This window comes from Aulonocara stuartgranti, assembly GCF_965226115.1.
Source record: "Aulonocara stuartgranti genome assembly, chromosome: 4".
Taxonomy (NCBI): Eukaryota; Metazoa; Chordata; class Actinopteri; order Cichliformes; family Cichlidae; genus Aulonocara; species Aulonocara stuartgranti.
In genome coordinates this window covers 15,548,232-15,569,457 of record NC_138942.1, presented here as the reverse complement: position 1 = coordinate 15,569,457, position 21,226 = coordinate 15,548,232, and the positions used below count along the sequence as shown (strand labels likewise).

The window sequence follows — 21,226 nt, the reverse complement described above, 5'->3', positions numbered from 1 at the left end:
AGTGGTCCCCTCACATCACTGACACAGGACGTATTCTGGGTTTTTTTTCTACAGTCTCATTTATTTAGTGTCTTAGTATAATATTTACATTTTGAACACAACAATCAAACTCCAAACACTCCAGTTCATTTCTGAAGTACTGTGTTTTTACTCAGGTAATTCTATTAATAATTATTTTTTTTTTTTTTAGCAACTTGAGTTTAGATGTGTGGAGTTAGATATGTTACAGAAAGTGTTGAAAGTAATGCACATACCAGAGAGTGATGCAAAGTGCACCCCGAGAAGTTTTTTTTTTTTAAGTATAATAAACAGGTTTCTCATTTGCATAGGGAAAAAGCTGTAGATATCCTGGAGTAGGTACAAGTAATTTGCACGCTAGTTTGACTAGCCACACCCAATTCTTCTCAAAACAAATGACCTCTTGTACAACCATCACAGCCACCATTTATCTTGCATGCAAATGAATTATTATGTGTGCAAATGATTTGTACTTGTCCTATTCTGGGATATCAACAGCGGCTCTTTGTTCATGCAAATAAGAAACGTGTTTATCCCAAAAATACTAATAATTTCTTTCACTTTGCTGATATGTGTATTTCTTTTAACAACATGTTAAAACGACCAAGGTTGTAAAAAAAAAAAGTGTTTTCATCTTAAACCTAAAATAAATACAAATACTTTTATTGAGGTTTCAAGGTTTTCATGGACCATGTGAAGGTCATTTTTGGAAAGTTATTCTTGTTGCAGAATGTGAATGCTACCTGACAAAAATAAATGTTGGAGAAATGGAGGCTGAATAATGGACAGCAGAATACTAACATCATAAAATCAAAGGAAAGCTCACCACTCGGATGATTTCCAAGTTTCCATCATTTCTGATGGAGGCTTTAACATGTGAAGATGGGTGCCTATTTGTGAAATCTACATATTAGTCTTTCATGGAGTTCTCTGCATTACACCAAAGACACATACATCAACTAAAAGTGAGTGCAAATATTCTGGTACAAATCCAAACACAATGTCAAACAAAGGAAGTCTGGAAAGCAAGGACACTCCTTTTATTCCATCCTTCACGACCTAAAACTTCTCCACCTGCATAAGATTTTTTTTATTTTATTTTTATTTAACTGTTATTTAACCAAGATCCCATTGAGATTAAAAACCTCTTTTTCAAGGGAGACCTTGCCAAGTAGGCATGGGTATCGTTTAGGTTTTATCCGATACCGGTGCCAAATCGGTACTTTTGAAACTGTGCCGGTGCTCAAACGGTGCTCAAACCGGTGCTTAAAGAATGGAGAACACAAAATTGGTCCAAAAACATATTTGCATGGGCAAACAGCTTCTTTGATTCCCTGAAATATAAAGTACAAATGATTTGGGAACATGTCCTCCATCTCCTTTTCCCAACCACATTAAAGCCAATGTCCTGTTCCACCCACTGCACACAAAGCAAACAACCCCATGCAAACAAAACACACCATATTTACTCAGAAGAAAAATTAAGCTTGAACCATTTGCTGAACACAGGCCATCTGAAAAGCAAGAAAACTAAAAGCAAAATAAACAATCTGACCACTAATGAGCTTTAATAATTGATAAATCGCCAAGAGACCTTATATAAATCCTCGCTGTGAAGGAGATATTATTACAAATAATTAGCAAATAATACCAGGTGTTCAAGTTACCACACCTGACAGCATATGATAGGTTTCGTTTTGCCTGAATCGCAGAGGCGTGTATTACAGTCTGGCTGGGATGCATACACTGTGGTTTTGCTTGAATTTGTTCTCTGTGCATGTTCACGGGTGATGGGCAACGTAGGTATAAGTATGCAGTAAAGGTGATGCTGATATAAGAATGAGCAGAATGTCAAAGATATGCCCATAAAAGTTTGTATTTTAAATGTCCTTTCTTCTTCTTTCAGTCTTCTGACACATCAAATTTGATGTAAAATAAACATGTTAATATATATTCTGTGTGTGCATGTGTGTCTCCACATGTATGTTTTCATACATGCCTGAGTGTTTTTGTATTTGTGCATGTGACCGAGCTTTTTGTATCTCCGTGGGTGATATAAGTTTAGGGCTGTTTGATTGTTTCACCACCTGTGCCCGACATGTCTGCAGATTGGTACCTCCCACCCTGACACTCAAATCAAACACGGCTCAAGTTTCCTGAGCTGTCTTTTGTGTGGAGCGTGTTAAGCGATTTTTAAAGTGGCCCTTTCTGGTTTCTCCTCCAGGGCTGAGGGGGCACACTCCCTCTGGCTCGCTCTAACTTTCTCTCAGTTTTGTTTTCCCTTTGTCAATTGCAGCTTCTCTCAATGTATCTACCCATCTTTTCTGTGTGTGTGAGGAATGAACACAGTGAAGAGAAAAAGAAGAATTTATTTTAGAAAGTTTTCTAATAAAAAAAAAGTTTCCTTGAATCTTCAGTGGCTACAATAAGATGCATTTGCATTTTAGCAGTTAGTTCTCTGCATTCCACAGATGGTTCAAATGCTCATATCTCACTTCTCATTAAGTATTTAGCTGGCATCCTATTTGATTAGCTGAGAACAGAGGGGAGAAACGTGTAGATGTGTACGAGGTGGCTAACGAAGTGGCCTGGAGATTGCATGGATGGATTCTTGCCAAGCAACGCCCCACCTGCTTGCACCCGCCACTTACTCCCAGTCGTGACTGCCCCCAACCCCCTAGCTCATTGAGTGTGCCCACTCTAAAAGCTCACAAATTCTGCTCCCTTTGACAATGGTTAGGTCAGCCTAGATAAAGCACGTCTATTAGAGGCAATCGAGCTGGCGGGACAGAGTGACAGAGACAGACAGGAGGGCAAAACAGGAGGGGAAGGAGTAGGAAGGCTTTGACAAATACCAAAGGTGGCCATAACTCTGCTTGTCTTCCTGGGAAATTTTTGCATGCTTTTTTTTCCTTAGAGCTTGATAAGTGTTTCTGAATTAAATGGGTTTTAATTAGCAGTCATTAAGAAGTTCATTAGCATATTGCCTGGCTGTTTGGCTGTTTCGATGGGGATGATGGCGCTGCTCTCTGGGGCTCGCTCTGTCTTTTTACCGTGGCAGTAGTGCGTTTGAGTTTAAAGGAGAGGAAGCAGACATTTAAAGAGAGAGTGTGGATTTAAAAAGGAGAGAAAGCACAAGAGAGGGAAAAATCTGATCTGGACACTTTGCACTTGTTTCTAATTTTTTCTGACCTTTCTTACCTCCTCTCATTCTGCACCTTTTTCTCTCTCACTTCTGCATCCTCCCCATTTTGCCCACATCTCTCTCTCACTGTCAGTGGTTACTTTGTGGTTATGTGGTGATGGAAGCTGATAGCTGGCAGTTGAAGGCTGTTCTCTAGGGCTTAAGAAGAATCCATCTGTGACTGTGTGGTTGCAGTTTAGTCAGATGGTGCAGACTGGCCTGCTGAGGTGGCGTTACAGAACGGTACTCGAGATGAAAGCACAGGACATGGACAACAAAAGCCATGATAGTAGCACAGTTATAGAAGCAGATAGTATTTGGTGGCTAGGCTGTTGTTCTTACACTGCTTGAGAAATTGTGTGGAAATGTAGCATGGTTAAGCAAGACAAGTGACTGTGTGTGTGTGTGTGTGTGTGTGTGTGTGTGTGTGTGTGTGTGTGTGTGTGTGTGTGTGTGTGTGTGTGTGTGTGTGTGTGTGTGAGGGTGTTTTATGGAGAGACACATGGAGATAAAAAAAAGCTTCTTATTTGTTTCTTTACTTTATGGTTGTGGTTCACTCATGTCATAACTGCTGCTGTGTTTCTTTAATTCATTACTGTAAAATTGTATACAAAAGTACACACAATATTTAGTCTTATTTACTTATTATTAGTCCTATTTTTAGAGTTTTTTCAGTTTAAAATAATGATATAAAGAATATATAAATAAATACACCAATTGTGCTCACCTTGATAAAAGCTTTGGTCACATTCTCACACAGATAACCAGACCTATCAGCATGCACCAATATCTTTTAGGAGAATGATTAGAGTTTGGAAATGAGGAAATGCGCTGGCTTCCCTCACATGAAGACATGTACAAATTAACCTTCCTTTAATCTCTCTTTCTCACTGCTGAACATACATGAATGCAAAGACATACTGAGCAAGATAAGTATTGTGAAAGGAATATATTTGCTGTGATTTGAATTGCATATGTGAGTACTGTGAGAGATCAATAGCTCCAGTTTCCCCTCCAAATCACCTATCCCGCATCCTCCTCTTCTTTCTTTACCTCTTTAAATCAGGCTTTTCAGCTCTGTTTCGATCTTTACCTTTATTTACGCTATCGTTTCCTTATTTGTGCATTACTCTTTCCTTTTTAATCTCCCCAATCTTGCCTTGTTTTCTTTTCCTCCCCCTTTTCTATCCCTCATTTCTTACTGACATCATTCCTTGCCTGTGTTGTAATGCGTAATGTTCTAAAGTTGGCTCAGCCCATGGCAGACTGCTGCCGATACAGACTGATTAGCTATAAATCTTGCCTCAGTGACCAGTTACCTTACAGAGATCAGACAGACAGAAAGACACACATGAGAGGAGGCTGAGCGAGTGTGTTTGTGTTATGCTGTGTGTGGGTACAGCCAACCTAGATCTGTCCGACTTACCGAGCCTTATTAATACAGCAATGACTGATACTCTCACTTTCAATCCATCGTGCACCCAGTTTAAATATTAAGCTATAACCAAAAGGTCGTTGTACAGCGGCTGAACAACAGCAGCACGTTTAACCTTGATAAGCTGTTGTTAGAATTTATTTAATATTACTTTCTACACCAGGATCCTTTTCTACGTAGCTGACGCTGGTAACTGTGCAGGGGCAGATCTAGCAAAGTTTAGCCAGGGGGGGCCAATAGGGCATTAACAGGGAAAAGGGGGCACAAAGACATACTTTTCTTTCTTATTCTCATTTAAAATGTCTAGCTTTTAATAAATAATTATCCGAATCTTACACCCAAAGTTTTAATCTGATGTAAAATGTATAGAAGTCCATTACTGTATATAGTAACTGTTAAGTCTAATATACTAAGTAAGCTATACTACTTTTTCCTTTGGGAAGATACCATCTGTGCAGTCTGCATTTTTGTTGAAGAAAGATGTTGAATCTATTTAATTATTCTTGAAAAATAATTTAATTCTGTGCATTTTTTTTCGCACTGCATCAAATTAAAGTTGATTACGTCAATTAAGCATCATGAGGTGGAGGGTGGTTCGCTATTTTTTTTTTGCTGGGTGTTTGCAACCCTATTAGTTAGGTTGCTTAATATTTCTGATAAGTACTCTTTAAAATACCAGAATAGGAAGGATGGTGTAGGTTTAAGTTTATTAGATTGATCACTATGCTGAACTATGAAATATTTTGGGTGCAGTGTATTTTTTACATACAGTTATAACAGAATAGCTTTAGTGTTGTTGTTTATTTAAACTTGAGTATGAACTTATAAAAAAATGCAGCAAGATATTAAAAAACAGTTTTATTGATTAAAAAACACTATATCGGATTCATATCGGTATCAGCAGATATCCAAATTTATGATATCGGTATCGGTCATAAAAAAGTGGTATCGTACCATCTCTAGTTTAGGGTTAAAGTGTGTCAATCCTATACTTTTTCTCCAGAAGAATGTCAATTTTTCATAAGTAATAACTTTTTGTAATGTTAAGTAAAAAGTAAGCCTTTTTACAACTTTTGAAATAAATATTACAATGTAGTTCAGAACCAAAGTGCTGGCAGCATAAAGAGAGAAAGCTACACAAAACCAAAATTTAAAAGTTGAGTTTTTAGCTGCTTTTTAACACAAATCACACGTCTCAGTGGGTGAGAGCTCCAGAGTCTAGGAGCCATTACCACAACGCTCTGTCACTTTACTGTAATTCTCAGGCCTGTATGATGATAGAAATGTATGAATGTAAAAGTTTAAGGGTATAACAGGAACAGTTTCAACTGCTCATGCAAATAAGTTAACAATTTGCATTGGATATCACAAGACTATAGGTCTGCAAACAGGGCGTCTGTTAGCTGTAAACATAAAACACTAGGGAAGCTGCATTAACAAATGCGTCTGTGATGCTGTGTGCATATATGTGCCTAAGTTTGATCATCCTTAAATCTAAACATTAAAAAAAATCTAAAATGTTTCCCAAGAAAAAAATTGTCTAAAATTTGGGTTTCTTTTTTTAAATTTACTGATTTAATTGTAAATGTATTAATCTTATTTATCTTGTTTATTGCAGGCTGAAAAGCTATCTGAAGAACTTTTTAAATATACAAAGTATGTTCCAAAGCCGGAAGATGGATATAAAGCACAGCAGTGGTACTGGCCACTAGTAAAGTGTGTGACTGTCAGGGTGCCAAACAATAAGTTTCTCCAGCATGTCACACTTGTGGACCTTCCTGGAAATGGCGATCGCAACAAGAGCAGGAACGAAATGTGGAGACAAGTAATTTTTCACATCAACTTCTTGTTGTTTTTCTGGTGTTGTTTTAACATCTTTTGTATTAATTATTTATAATTGACGTGCTATAATTTATTTCAGATTGTTGGAGATTGTTCTACTGTGTGGATTGTGGCTGAAATTACTCGGGCAGCATCAGAGAATGAGGCCTGGGAGATTCTAAAAAGTGCACATGGCCTCATTGGAAATGGTGGTCAGTGTGAGCAAATTCACTTTATCTGCACCAAGTCTGATCGATCAGACAATCGGTAAGTGAATTAAGATGTCAAAGTGCATAATTTAAAAAAATTTAAAATCACATACTGATCAATCTTGTTGGAGAAATATTGAATAATAGTTGCATTCAGATATTTACTAAAAACACATAATATTCTCAACACTAACACAGTACTGGTAAAATTCTTTGTGAAGTCAGTACCCAACTCACAGCATGTGGCATGGCGAATAATGGTGTGTTTTTAACAAGCAAACAAAACAAACAACCTTTATTTGTCACCAGTGTTGGGCAAGTTACTTTGAAAAAGTCATTAATTATAATTACTAGTTATTTTTCAAAAAGTAATCGAGTTAGTAACTGAGTTTCTAAACGTAATTAATTACTAGGAAAAGTAACTATTGCATAACTTTAAAGTTTTTAACCTTCTGGGGTCCCGGGTATAATTGACCATTTTTGACTACTTTTAATTTGACCTTTACATATCACCATTAAAAACTATTTACTTTGCCTTGTTTGGTGTCATTCTTTTCAGTACAGCCTCACATGTCTGAATTTACAGTTATGTTTTCATTTTGACATACTCTATTAACACAACTGATCTAAAATCAGACAAAAAAAAAAAAACATAAAATCTGAGTAGAAAAAGTTATATTTTATGCTGTAACAACCACAAACATGTTAAATGAATCATATTTCATAACTTAAATACAAATATAAATTGTAAATCTTAAAATCCCATGCACAAGTTGTAATGGTTCGCAGTGGATGACCGTGTGGAGAGTGTTTGGAGGACCCAGGTGCGGACACAGATAAGCAGACCAAATTAACTTTAAACAAAAGGCAAGCCTTTATTTGAGGCTGGAGTACATGAACTAAACTAAACGAGAAGTGAACAGGGTCAACAACTAAACAGGAACCTAAATTGGGAAGAAACTAATAACAGTGAGGCTATGAACAAGACTGCGCCGGAACATGAGGGAACTGTGAAATATAAGAATAAGCATCATGAGCCATGACCTGCACAGAGACTTGAAACCTGACATGACATACGGCGTGGAACACAGACGACGCGACACAGACTGAATGAAACACAGAGACTAAATACACATAAGGGATGATCAAGGGAAGTGGTCACACATGGGAGCACAGCTGACACACATGAACCTAAAGACGGGACAGGGGAAGTGAAACTAAAGACACTGACATTGGACACAGACTTCCAAAGTAAAACAGGAAACATAACAGACGCAGACTTGACTAGGGAATACAGCAGACCCTGGAACACAGGAAACGAAAGACTAGAAAAGATAAACTATGACAAAATCAAAATTCAATAATGACACAAAACTCAAAACACTGGGTCACCGACCCAGGACCATGACACAAGTTAGCTGCAAATTTGCAGCCATTTACCTTTTTTTTTTTTTTAAATAACCATTTCAAACTATTTACATAACAATCAGGTGTTCTGCATTAAATAAGATCAAAGTCAAAGTCAAAGTCAGCTTTATTTGTCAATTCTGCCACATGTACAGGACATACAGAGAATTGAAATTTCATTACTCTCAACCCCTAGATGAATAGCAAATAAGAGAGTGATTAAAAAATGCAAGTAAAATAATTAAAAAGTAGAAATTTAAATAAATACAATACAATTTTACATATAACAAGAAACTATACAATATACAATATTCAGGTAAGGGTAAATGGCATTGAGTGCAAACCAGACAGAGTAGTGATGCCACATAAATTATTTGTGCCACTGCAAAAAATAATTTCTGTCCACTATAAAGAAGAATATCACAAGCCTGCAGGTCTGACAAGAGGAGATGTATCACTCCCCCTTTTTTCTACCTGGAGACACCATTAACACTGCAATCTGCCTTTGTTGGCTTTTTTGCAGCACCTGTAACATTCAGCAGTCACCTCATTGTTCTAACACACAACTATCCACTACACTACACACTAACTACACAAGACAACACACTAACTACACACTCCAAACACGCTAAACGTCACAAATCTCTCACATCTCAAAACTTGCTCTCTTTTTTTCAGCTCTCTTTCTTTCTCTTTCTCTCTCTCGCCGTCACTCCTAAAACTCACCCTCTTCCTAAACAACCAAATGTCATGCTGCCATGTCATTTTTAATTGGTCGACATTGTACATTTTTCCACCAACACGAAATGGGTGTTTTTCGTTTTGTTTTATTTTTTTATTTTTTGGTCATAAGCAGAGAGTGCTTGCTAGCGCTGTCCTTGGACAGTAAACATGACGAAAGCATTCAGGAAAAAACACCACGTATATATTGTTTATCATGACTCTGGTTTTACATGGCCTATCAACACAATTTAAAAACTGTGATATAGCACCTTGTTACTTTGGCATCTTGAAGTGGTCATGTGATTGGTTTACCACTACTACTTTATTCTTCCTCAGCCAAACAGCAGCACTCACGAGATTGTTTTGCCCCCTAGCTCTAGGTGCCAAAAAGTGATTGTCTGCCAGAAAGTGATTGCCGTCCGCGGGAGCGCGCGCAACTACTCAAAACTGTAGCACCCAGATTACTTACGCAAACAGCTACTTCCGTGCAAATGATATAAGGTGCGGTAAGCTGAAGACAGCTTCAACCGTCTGTTTGTTGAAAAATAGTAAAGCGCATTTTCTTGTTAGTAACGGTAACGGCGTTGTACCGATAGAAATAGTAATTAGTTAGATTACTCGTTACTGAAAAAATTAACACCGTTATTCCCATCACATACACTATTATAGAGAGTACGACATGTAGTGAAATGCTTGTGTCCAAGCTGCGGACGTAGCCACGCCATTCTATGGCTTGTTTTTTTTAGCATTGGGGGTCTATCCAGGACCCTTACTGGATACCAGGTGGGAATCAAACTTGCGATTCCCACTCCAAAGGTGAGTAGACTTACCACTGCACTATCCAGCTGCTTTTCTTTTTTTTAAAACAAACAAAAAAAACCTACATATTCACAGTGCTTTTATGTACAGCAACAGTTGTGTGGCCTTTCAGCTTCTCGGTGTGCTCACACTCTTTACAGCTTACTCAGTCCACTTTAACTTCTCTTGCCCGGGCCCCAGCATGCTTCCAAATAGAGGACACGTGATGGGATTAATACAAACCAGCTGTGACATCCACTCTTCCCTGCCCCCTCAATCGGCTGCTACACCCTTTCCCTGCATCTTAGCCTCGAGCCACACCCTGTCACATGTGTGTTTGTTGTTACTTCATGGGCAGGGATTTTCAACTTTTTAAAAGGCTCTTTAAACCCAACACAGTTGTTACAGTAATTACTTTTTATCTTAAGATTTACCAGTTGTATGCTAATGAATCAATCAACGAACCATGTTTTTTAGTATATGGTATGTGAGCTTTGACCAAATAGCTTAAAAATAAAACCCATGACTGCATAAAAACCATTCACTACTCTTTAAAGACACAAAAAATAAAGTCATGGAACTTCTGGTAATGGTACAAAATTTATTAAATTGAAAAAAGCAAAGTTCAAACTGAACATTAGAATAAGAAAGAAAGATGATTGAACACTACGCTGTTGTTGATGTCAGATGGGCTGGTGTCATTATTTCAGGCGTTGTTGATGGACTGGGATTTTCCCGCTAAACATAACAAAACAAAAGAAGACCACATTTGAGACAACTCTTGTTAGCTATAAACAGGAAACTGGGGCTACATTTTGCACAGATTCACGAAATATAAGAAAAAATAACTCCTTTTATAAGCTGTCAGATTTAAGTAGGAAATATCAACATAGTGACAAATATTTTTAGTAGTAAAGTCACCAGAAAAAACAATGAGAATGTCAAAAGTGAGTGAGGAAGTGTGTTACTGATTTGAGAAATGCGGGTTGGGAGTTCAGTAGGGAAAATTACTTTTCTGCTTTGATAATTACGCAAAAGAAAAACTGTAATACTTAATTTTCTAATTGCACATTCAATCTTTAGGTAATACTGAGACATAAAATCAGGGTTTTACGTTTAACTTTTCCAATTCATACAAGGACAAATTAATTAAACTTCAATAAGATTAAATAATTGTTAATTCACATTACTTCAAATTAATTTGAATTACTTCACACTAACCTCTATCTGTTGTAGCAGACTTTTTTGCTGTACTAGTCTAGTTGTTCTGTGTGGTACAGGTTCAGATGAGGCAGAGCTGTTTTAACAACCCTTATTGGGTTATAGCACCCCTTGGGGCGGAGGGGGGGTTGCCCTACTATTATAATAGTTGTGGGAGTCTCCTAGTGGGTGTGTGTTTTTAGCAGCAGCCATTACATGCAGCTCGTGTTCTGTTCTCAGAAAACCGAACTGTTGTACGATACCGATCTCCGTTCATGTATGCACGGACGAGTACAGCCGTGGAGACCTGGCTCGTAAGGTGTAATGTTGCTGACACTGAATAAAGGTCTGTTGTTTGATTTAACCAACTGGCTTCGAGTTATCTGGCTAACCTCCACACCACATGCTCGCTGGACCTGCTAGCCGCTCCTTCCTCGCCAGACTGCTGTTACACTGTATGATGTTAGATTATGAGGAAAACAGAAATCTACAGGATAGAAAGCAAGATCCATCAGAACATAAAAAGAAAGCAGGAGGGCAGGGCCTGAAATGGTCAGTCCTTTAATAATGTTGATCATGTTGAAAGTGGTAAAGGTTTTCAAAGTTTTTCATGGTATGTTGCCCTCCATGTGCAAATCCTCAAAAACAAAACCTCTCAGCTGTTTTCTTGATATGTTGCTTTGTGATTAAGCTATATGTTGATCCTATTTCCCTTCCTGCCCATTTAAGAGATATAAAAAACAAGGAAGCCAAGAAAGAAGTGACGAGTGAATTCCGGGAACTGAATGAGAGTCTGAGTGTGAGTTTTATAACATTCCAAAAATTGTTTGGCGAGCCAAAGCTTCTTTAAGATTAAAACTCTTTCTTTTATTTTTCAGGACCACTTCAGTGAGGACTGCTTCAAAGTGTTCACAGTGAGTGCTGAAGAGTTCCTAAAAAGAAAAGATGTAAAAGAAGATGCCAATGGTAGGCAGTCAGAATCTCAAGATGTTTTGTGATTCAAAGAAAATATATTGTTCGGTGCATATCTTGTTTTATTTTTCCTCATAAATCAGAAATGGATTGTAAGATTAAAACCAAAGTATCTAATTCAATATTCAATTTACTTTTATTTACAGAAATAGCCAAACTTCAAGACTTCTTGCAAAATTGCAATGATTGTCACTCTGAGACATGTAACTATGTGACTGGAGCTTATGGGATTCTGTCTTTGATTGAAGGAGCCAGGCGCAGAAAAGAGGTAAAATCAAGTTATGTATGTGTGAAAATATACACTGAACAAAAATATAAACGCAACACTTTTGTTTTTGCTCCAATTTTTCATGAGCTGAACTCAAACATCTGAAAAATTATCTACATACACAAAAGACCCATGATTCTCAAATATTGTTCACAAATCTGTCTGCGTGTGTTAGTGAGCACTTCTCCTTTGCCGAGATAATCCATCCCACCTCACAGGTGTGGCATATCAAGGGGCTGATTAGACAGCATGAATATTGCACAGGTGTGCCTTAGACTGCCCACAATAAAAGGCGACCATGAAATGTGCAGTTTGATCAAGCAGCAAAATGCCACAGATGTCGCAACCTTTGAGGGAGTGTGCAACTGGCATGCTGACTGCAGGAATGTCTACCAGAGCTGTTGCCCATGAAATGAATGTTCATTTCTCTATCATAAGCCATCTCAAAAGGCGTTTCAGAGAATTTGGCCGTACATCCAACCGGCCTCACAACCACAGACCTTAACATCCAGTATGTTCACCTCCAGGGTCGCCTGAGACCAGCCACCCAGGCAGCTGCAGCAACAATCAGTTTGCATAACCAAAGAATTTCTGCACAAACTGTCAGAAACCGTCTCAGGAAAGGTTATGTGCATGCTCGTCGTCCTCATCTGGGTCTGGCCCTGACTGCAGTTTGTCGTTGTAACCGACTTGAGTGGGCAAACACTCACATTTGATGGCGTTTGGCACGTTGGAGAGGTGTTCTATTCACAGATGAGTCACGGTTTTCACTGTTTAGGGCACATGGCAGACAGGGGCTGTGTCCCAATTAAATGACCGCACGCTTGAAGTACGCGCACTACGCGTACTACGTACGGTGCGTACTATAAGTACGAGAAGTGCGGAAGTGAGAGGCTTATGAAATGGGACGGTCTAGCCTTTGTCACGCTGTTCAGGTTGCCTAGCAACCATGATACTAACCGCGAGAAACGTTACATGCAGCATTGTTTGACAGAAATGAAGGAGAAAAAATGTTTTGTTGGTCATTCATTTTTGTCATGACATCACTGTGATTAGTTGAGTATCTGAGGCTGAAACCACAGGACTGTAAAACATGATTGTTGGGCTTCATTTCTGTACTGAACAGTCATTTCAAGTGTAGTTAGTAAATAACAATTAGCTAAAGTTGTTCATGAGACTAAAATCATCTCACTGTGGTAATGTAAATATAATATGGCCAATATTATATGTATTATCAGATTATTATGATATATATATATATATATATATATATATATATATATATATATATATATATATATATATATATATATATATATATATATATATTATTACAGCAGTGAGCTTGAACTCTGGGTCAAAGATTCAAGTTGCAGTTGTTTATATTTCCTATCACCTTAAATCTTCACTCAAAAGTGTATATACAGATGTATTATACATAAGAGACAAATATTGTTTGTTTAACCCCCTGAGCGACCGTGGCTCAGGGGGTTGGGAAGCGTATCTGTAACCGGAAGGTCGCCGGTTCGATCCCCGGGCTCTCTGTCCTGGTCATTGTGTCCTTGGCAAGACACTCTACCCTACAGCCTACTGGTGTTGGCAAGAGGGGCCGATGGCGTAATATGGCAGCCTCGCTTCTGTCAGTCTGCCCCAGGGCAGCTGTGGCTACATGTAGCTTGCCATCACCAGTGTATGAATGTGTGTGTGAATGGGTGGATGACTGGATATGTAAAGCGCTTTGGGGTCCTTAGGGACTAGTAAAGCGCTATATAAATACAGGCCATTTACCATTTACCAAAGCAGTGCTACTAATCCAAAATACTCAAAGCTTCATAGAACTGAAACAAACATTTATTTTTAGGTCCTTTAGCCTTTTTGGCCAGGGTGAAGGGAGTATCTGCCATTAAACAAGAAGACAGCCACATGTAGCTATGATGATGTTTGCTAGTTCACCTTACCTGCATTAATGTAATAACGTGGTTAGCCTACTCAATGTAAATTACACACGAACAACATTAAGCTACTCACGCAGAGAAGAACGGCTGCTGCTGCATCATCATCCGTCATCATTTCTGCTACACTGGCAGGGCTAGGGGCCAGGACTCCATTCTTCGGGTTTTTGGGGGATATTGCTAACTCCGGGTCCGATAACAGGCAACCCACCAGCAGTAGATGTGCACGGTGTGAGGTCTCGCAGCAAGCTATCAAATACGGCGCATTTCTCGGCTTTAAAAACAAAAAACAAAAACGCTATGCGTCGCCAGGTGTTTCATCGGATTTGAGGTGTTACCTCCTTTGACAGTATCACAGTATCAGCTTAAAGCACTTGTTGCAGGCTGCTGAGTTTGCATATTTTGCTGTGAAGTACAGCCAGACTTCTGACCGCTTCGTCTTGGGCATTTTTAATCTGTAGCTCTGCTCTAAAAGAACGTACGTACTTGGACCCGCCTACTATCCTCGGAAATGTAAAATGATTGGCTAGAATCTAAAGTGTATCACAGCTCAGGGAAAAAAAGCACCGAAATAAAGCACTGAAATGTGCGCTGCTTTTCGGTCTGGTTACTACCGTTTATGTCAGACACCGGTACCCATCCCTATTCAGGACAGACAATTAGTTATTCTAAACTTTTCTAGCAGTCCTTCGCAAACAGGGAACAGTCTGTCTATTCTCTCCATCTGTCAGCTGCTGCTGGCTCTTCCTCTTCCAGATGATGTGCAGCAGTGGGTCCCTCAGTCTGTCCTCACTCTGGACACTTGCAGTTGTCACACATGGAAATCAAATGTGTGATAAGCTGCAGGATTCAAACACAAGTGTAACTTATAAAAATACACGTTCATACTTTTATTCCACAATCAGAGAGAAAGAAACAGAGAGAGAGTGCAGGACAGACAGACAGGTGACAGTCTCAGGTGTATACACTGCTACAAAACAGGAGGATTTAGTGTTTGTGTTATTACGAGTGCTAAACAAGAAGAGTTCCCAGATGGTACAGTGGACACATGTGTGACTCCTGTGATTAAAGCATCTTTCTTTCAGCTTAACGAGTGAACCGTCAGCTCGTTCAAACACACGTTAGGCAGCAATATAACATAGCTAACATTAACAGTGCAGTGAATCCTGCTTGTGCCGTGATATTCAGGACTGCAAACCGAGCAGCATCACTGACTTTCAGCTTGTTGTGTTTGTGGATATATGACTGACTTTAATTATGCATAAAATCATCACATTCTCTGTAAGATTAAGGTCGACTAAATATATATATTTAGAGGCTTTAAAACCAAGTTAACGCTGAAAGTACAAACATCACTAATGTCACACAACTTTGCTGACATGTGGCCAACAGCAATGTTTTAATGTCCTTTGTTATTAAACATTCGCACATAAATAAGTGACATAATATTCAGTACTTACTTTTGACAGTTCACTCTTTGGCCGCTCCCTTCTGCCGTATTTTGCGGCATTCATTGCCGCGGTATGAATTGTGGGATATATGGGACCACAAAGCGTGCACCGGACCACGCTTGATATTTGGGGAAATCGACGGTGCATTTGGAGTATGTATTTGAAGTACACTTCGAATTGGGACAGCCGTCGTCGCGTGGCGGTGACGTAATCGCACTTAAAATGCGTACTTCAAGCGTGCAGACCCTGAATTGGGACACAGCCAGCGTGTGTGGCGTCGTGTGGGTGAGCAGTTTGCTGATGTCAACGTTGTGGATCGAGTGGCCCATGGTGGCGGTGGCGTTCTGGTATGGGCAGGCGTATGCTATGGACAACAAACACAGGTGCATTTTATTGATGGCATTTTGAATGCACAGAGGTAGTGTGATGAGATCCTGAGGCCCATTGTTGTGCCATTTATCCACAACCATAAACCTTATGTTGCAGCATGATAACGCACGGCCCCATATTGCAAAGATCTGTACACAATTCCTGGAAGCTGAAAACATCCCAGTTCTCACATGGCCCGCATACTCACCAGACGTGTCACCCATTGAGCATGTTTTGGGATGCTCTGGATTGGCGTATACGACAGCGTGTTCCAGTTCCTGCCAATATTCAACAGCTTCGTACGGCTATTGAAGAGGAGTGGACCAATATTCCACAGGCCACGATCAGCAACCTGATCAACTCTATGCGATGGAGGTGTTGCCCTGCGTGAGGCAAATGGTGGCCACACCAGATACTGACTGGTTTTCTGCCCCTCCACCCCCATAAAGCAAAACTGTGCACATTTTAGAGTGGCCTTTTATTGTTGGCAGTCTAAGGCACACCTGTACATTATTCATGCTGTCTAATCAGCCCCTTGATATACCACGCCTGTGAGGTGGGATGCATTATCTTGGTAAAGGAAAAGTGTTCACTAACACAGATTTATAAAAATTGAGAACAATATTTGAGAATCATGGGTCTTTTGTGTATAAAGAACAATTTTCAGATGTTTGAGTTCAGCTCATGAAAAATGGGAGCAAAAACAAAAGTGTTGCGTTTATATTTTTATTCAGTGTAATAATGAAAAATGTATAACTTGAAATGTCTGCATAACTCTGACACCTAAAAAAAATATGTAAAATTAAAAATATATTAAAAAAGTGTGTATATATATGTGTGTATATATATATATATATATATATATATATATATATATATATATATATATATATATATATATATATATATATATATATATATACATATACATATATATATATATATATATATATACACTCAACAAAAATATAAACGCAACACCTTTGTTACTGCTCCCATTCCCCATGGGATGGACGTAGAGACCTAAAATTCATTCCAGATACACAATATAACCATCCCTCCCAAACAGTGGTCACAAATCAGTCCAAATGTGTGGTAGTGGGCACATCTGCTATATTGAGATAATCCATCCCACCTCACAGGTGTGCCACATCAGGATGCTGATCTGACATCATGAGTAGTGCACAGGTGTACCTCAGACTGCCCACAACAAAAGGCCACCCTGGAATGTGCAGTTTTTTGCGCTATTGGGGGTCTGGGGACCCAGAACCGGTCAGTATCTGGTGTGACCACCATTTGCCTCATGCAGTGCAACACATCGTCGCATGGAGTCTATCAGATTGTCAATTGTGGCCTGTGGAATGTTGGTCCACTCCACTTCAATGGCTGTGCGAGGTTGTTGGATATTCGTGGGAACTGGTACACGCTGTCGTATACGCCGGTCAAGCACATCCCGAACATGCTCAATGGGTGACATGTCCGGTGAGTATGCTGGCCATGCAAGAACTGGGACATTCTCAGCTGCCATCTGCCCTGAACAATGTGAACCATGATTCATCCTTGAAGTGCACACCTCTCCAACGTGCCAGACGCCATCGAATGTGAGCATTTGCCCACACAAGTCTGTTACGGCGACGAGCTGGAGTCAGGTCAAGACCCCGATGAGGACGACGGGCATGCAGTTGAGCGTCCCTGAGACGGTTTCTGACAGTTTTTGCAGAAATTGTTTGGTTGTGCAAACCAATTGTTCCAGCAGCTGTCTGGGTGGCTGGTCTCAGACGATCTTGGAGGTGAACCTGCTGGATGTGGAGGTCCTGGGCTGGTGTGGTTACACAAGGTCTGCGGTTGTGAGGCCGGTTGGATGTGCTGCCATATTCTCTGAAACGCCTGTGGAGACGGCTTATGGTTGAGAAATGAACATTCAATGCACGGGCGACAGATCTGGTTGACATTCCTGCTGTCAGCATGCCAATTGCACGCTCCCTCATTGCTTGTGGCATCTGTGGCATTTTGCTGTGAGACAAAACTGCACATTCCAGGGTGGCCTTTTGTTGTGGGCAGTCTGAGGTACACCTGTGCACTACTCATGATGTCAGATCAGCATCCTGATGTGGCACACCTGTGAGGTGGGATGGATTATCTCAATATAGCAGATGTGCCCACTACCACACATTTGGACTGATTTGTGACCACTGTTTGGGAGGGATGGTTATATTGTGTATCTGGAATGAATTTTAGGTCTCTACGTCCATCCCATGGGGAATGGGAGCAAAAACAAAAGTGTTGCGTTTATATTTTTGTTCAGTGTATATATATATATATATATATATATTTGTTTTTTATTTCAGGGTGTTGGAAAAGCAGATGATGTATGTAAAGTCCTTGAGAAAAACATGAGGGAACAACTTAATACAGTGAAAACAGCAGTTGAAGAAGCAACCAAGGACTTTGAACAGTGTCTCGCAGAAGGGATTAAAAATTTCATAACCTCTGAAAAAAAACTGAAGACCTTTTTGGATCGTGTATGTATCTTAATTATAATTAAATCAAAGCAGCAGATTTTTGCACTCTTTATGAGCATGCGTTTAAAAATGTTTTCCTGATTTGTTTTAGAAAGACCGCAGTTTTTTCAGCACACTACAGGCTGTAGTTAAGAAGGACGGCATCCACACAACAAAATACGGGGAACAAATAGACCTCAACATGATGTTGGCTTCATGCCTGACTGACAGCATTGATAAAAAGTTCAGAGAGACCTTCCCGTAAGAATAAACAGAATAAATAATAAAGTGTTATCATATTAAGTGTTTTTCTCTCTCTCTTTCTCTCTCTCATATACATTATACACATTATTCACTTGTCAATGCTGCCATCAACACTATTATTCTGAAACATATTTTTCAGAAATGACATTAAATGTGGATCATTCAAAGGAGTCATAAGCAGGTTTTCACTTGGCACCAATTCACTGATTAAAAAATACAATGATGTCGAACTACAGCTGATATTTCTTCAGACACAGGTACACTGTCTAATTGTAAATTCTCCTGTTTATGATTCCATTACCATCAAGATTAATATTTACACAAAAAAATAGAATATTAGTATGTTCTGCTCTAATTAACTTTTGGAGAAAAAAATAGAATCATCTCTATTAGCTTGATCTCTTGTTTTTTTTTTTTTTAAACATTTTTACCAATGTTTCCTATTTCTAAGGAGGACAAAATGAAGGCTCAAATGGAGAAATTCATCCTGAAGCAGAAGAAGAAAATCTACACCAGTCTAACAGAGACAGTTAAGGAAAACATGACAAAATGTTACATTGGTAAGTTGACACATTTGCATTTATTGTGAATGTAGGCATTCATCACAATTATGCATAAAAAGTTTTGGGTTCTTTTTTTGCTGCAAAACCTTGTGTCTTCTTGTAGAAGCAAAAAAAATTGAGAAACCTGGAGCACTGGAAAACATGAGGAAGACTATTGAGAGACATGTGTACTCAAATAAGAAAATGTATGAGGAGGCAAAAAAGACCATGTTGATGAAGATGGATGCATTGAAGGTTTGTCACATTATATAACATACCATACCACCTTTATTTATAAAGCACTTTAAATTAAACCAGGGTTCCCAAAGTGCTGTACATATACAAATAGCATAAACTGAAAAAAGAATCAAACTTGTTCAAAATAGAAAATTAGAAAAAACATAGTCTAAAGTTATCTTGCAAAATGTTCTTCGTTCACATAAAGGCTTCTTTTATATTTCTGTAATACATATATATCAGAATCAGTACTATTGCCCCGTCTAAGGAGAATGTAAACCAAGTTCTTCTATTTGTTGTTTTTTGTTTTTTTAAAACATTAGTGAGGTGGCTGTTAAATTTGTACTGGGCGTTACAATTAGGACTCCAATAGAAGAGTTTAAACTGAAAAAGGCTACTTTCAGCACTTTAATAATTCTCACTTTAAACAAACATGTAACCAGTAATTCAAGTCTTTTTTTTTAACTCATAATTTGGCTCTGTGAAAACTAATAAAGGCTCTTATGTTAAATTAGAAAGTCATGCTGTTCACGCTCGAGAAAATCATAAAGGAAGCCATTGAATTCTCACTGAAGACTGCTGCCTACTCACTCCCAGGTAAACAGAATATAAAGTAAATCTTTCATGTTGAGTACTAGGAATCCTGTATGTATTATTAATAAAATCACTTTGTTGTTTTAGATGTTTCAGAGTATCTTGAGACTTTGACAACACATTATAATCAACTTCAAGGTGGTCAAGATGAAGAAATGTTACAACAGTAGCTGGGTAAAAATAAAAATGGTATTATTATTTTTGTAATACTTAAATTAATCAGCTTTGATTAATTAAGGCCAGGCAGTATATCCCACATAAAGACCTGGAAAAGCTCATCCATGCCTTTGTAACTTCGAGGCTGGATTACTGCAATTCACTCTATTTTGGTCTCCACTCTGCCCTCCTTCATAGATTACAGTCCAAAATGCTGCTGCACGCATTCTAACCAAAACTAGGAAGTTTGCCCACATTACTCCCGTCCTAGCTGATTTGCACTGGTTGCCTGTGAAATACCGTATCCAATTTAAAATTTTGCTGTTTACTTTTAAAATCACTAATAACACAGCACCGAGCTATCTTAAGGAACTCCTAAGCTCATATGTTCCTGCTAGGGCTTTAAGATCATCCTCACAGTTACTGTTGGTGCAGCCTAGATCTCGGCTGAAGTCTAGAGGTGATCGAGCGTTTGCTCTGGCTGCACCAGAGTTGTGGAACAACCTTCCGATTGGCATCCGGGCGTCTGACTCTATTCAATCTTTTAAATCACGGCTTAAAACGTATTTGTTTAATCTTGCTTTTTCTACCGGTTAAATGCTGGCCTTGTTTGCAGTGATTTATTCTATTAATTTTCCTATCATGCTTTTATTTGCGCTGTGTATGTCATATCGCCATTGTGTTTTGATGGCATAGTTATATTGTGCTATAGTTATGTGCTATAGTTATATTTTTCTATTGGTGGCTTTTTCCTGTGAACATAATTTTACACTTTTATTTTTTTATGACTCTGATTATACTTGTGTTAATTTGTTTTATGTTAAGCACTTTGGCATGCCGTTGGTTTTTAAATGTGCTCTATAAATAAAGATTGTTGTTGTTGTTAACCTGTTTTGTGTTTAATTACATAAATATTGCTTTTACTAAACTAGAACTTATATCCCTGGCAAGCCTGATTTGGATAATCAGAAGAAGACATTGATTTATTTCTGCTTCACATTTTAGCATCTTATAGTATATTCTAATGTTTTAATTGCATGTGTTAAGTCTTAGTTCATTGAAATGAGAGCCATTAGTTTATGGATATGTTTTTCAGTTTTATCTTTGAGCCTTATATAGCACAAT

The 21,226-nt window shown here is 38.7% G+C and overlaps 2 protein-coding genes across 4 annotated transcripts in view; one reads left to right on the top strand and one right to left on the bottom strand.

The window, feature by feature from the left end:
- LOC309705480 (nuclear GTPase SLIP-GC-like) overlaps positions 1 to 21,226 on the bottom strand; it is a 116,536-nt gene that overhangs the window by 48,034 nt on the left and 47,276 nt on the right. The window lies entirely within an intron of this gene.
- On the top strand, positions 1,809 to 20,300 carry LOC309705584 (nuclear GTPase SLIP-GC-like; the record flags this gene model as incomplete). Its single annotated transcript, XM_082531505.1, has 13 exons — positions 1,809 to 1,817; positions 6,256 to 6,462; positions 6,559 to 6,725; positions 11,525 to 11,594; positions 11,674 to 11,761; positions 11,914 to 12,035; positions 18,156 to 18,329; positions 18,421 to 18,569; positions 18,712 to 18,829; positions 19,024 to 19,132; positions 19,239 to 19,369; positions 19,867 to 19,948; positions 20,033 to 20,300. The coding sequence occupies 13 exons, from the start codon at positions 1,809 to 1,811 to the stop codon at positions 20,113 to 20,115; spliced, it is 1,509 nt and encodes a 502-aa protein (XP_082387631.1). The 3' UTR covers positions 20,116 to 20,300.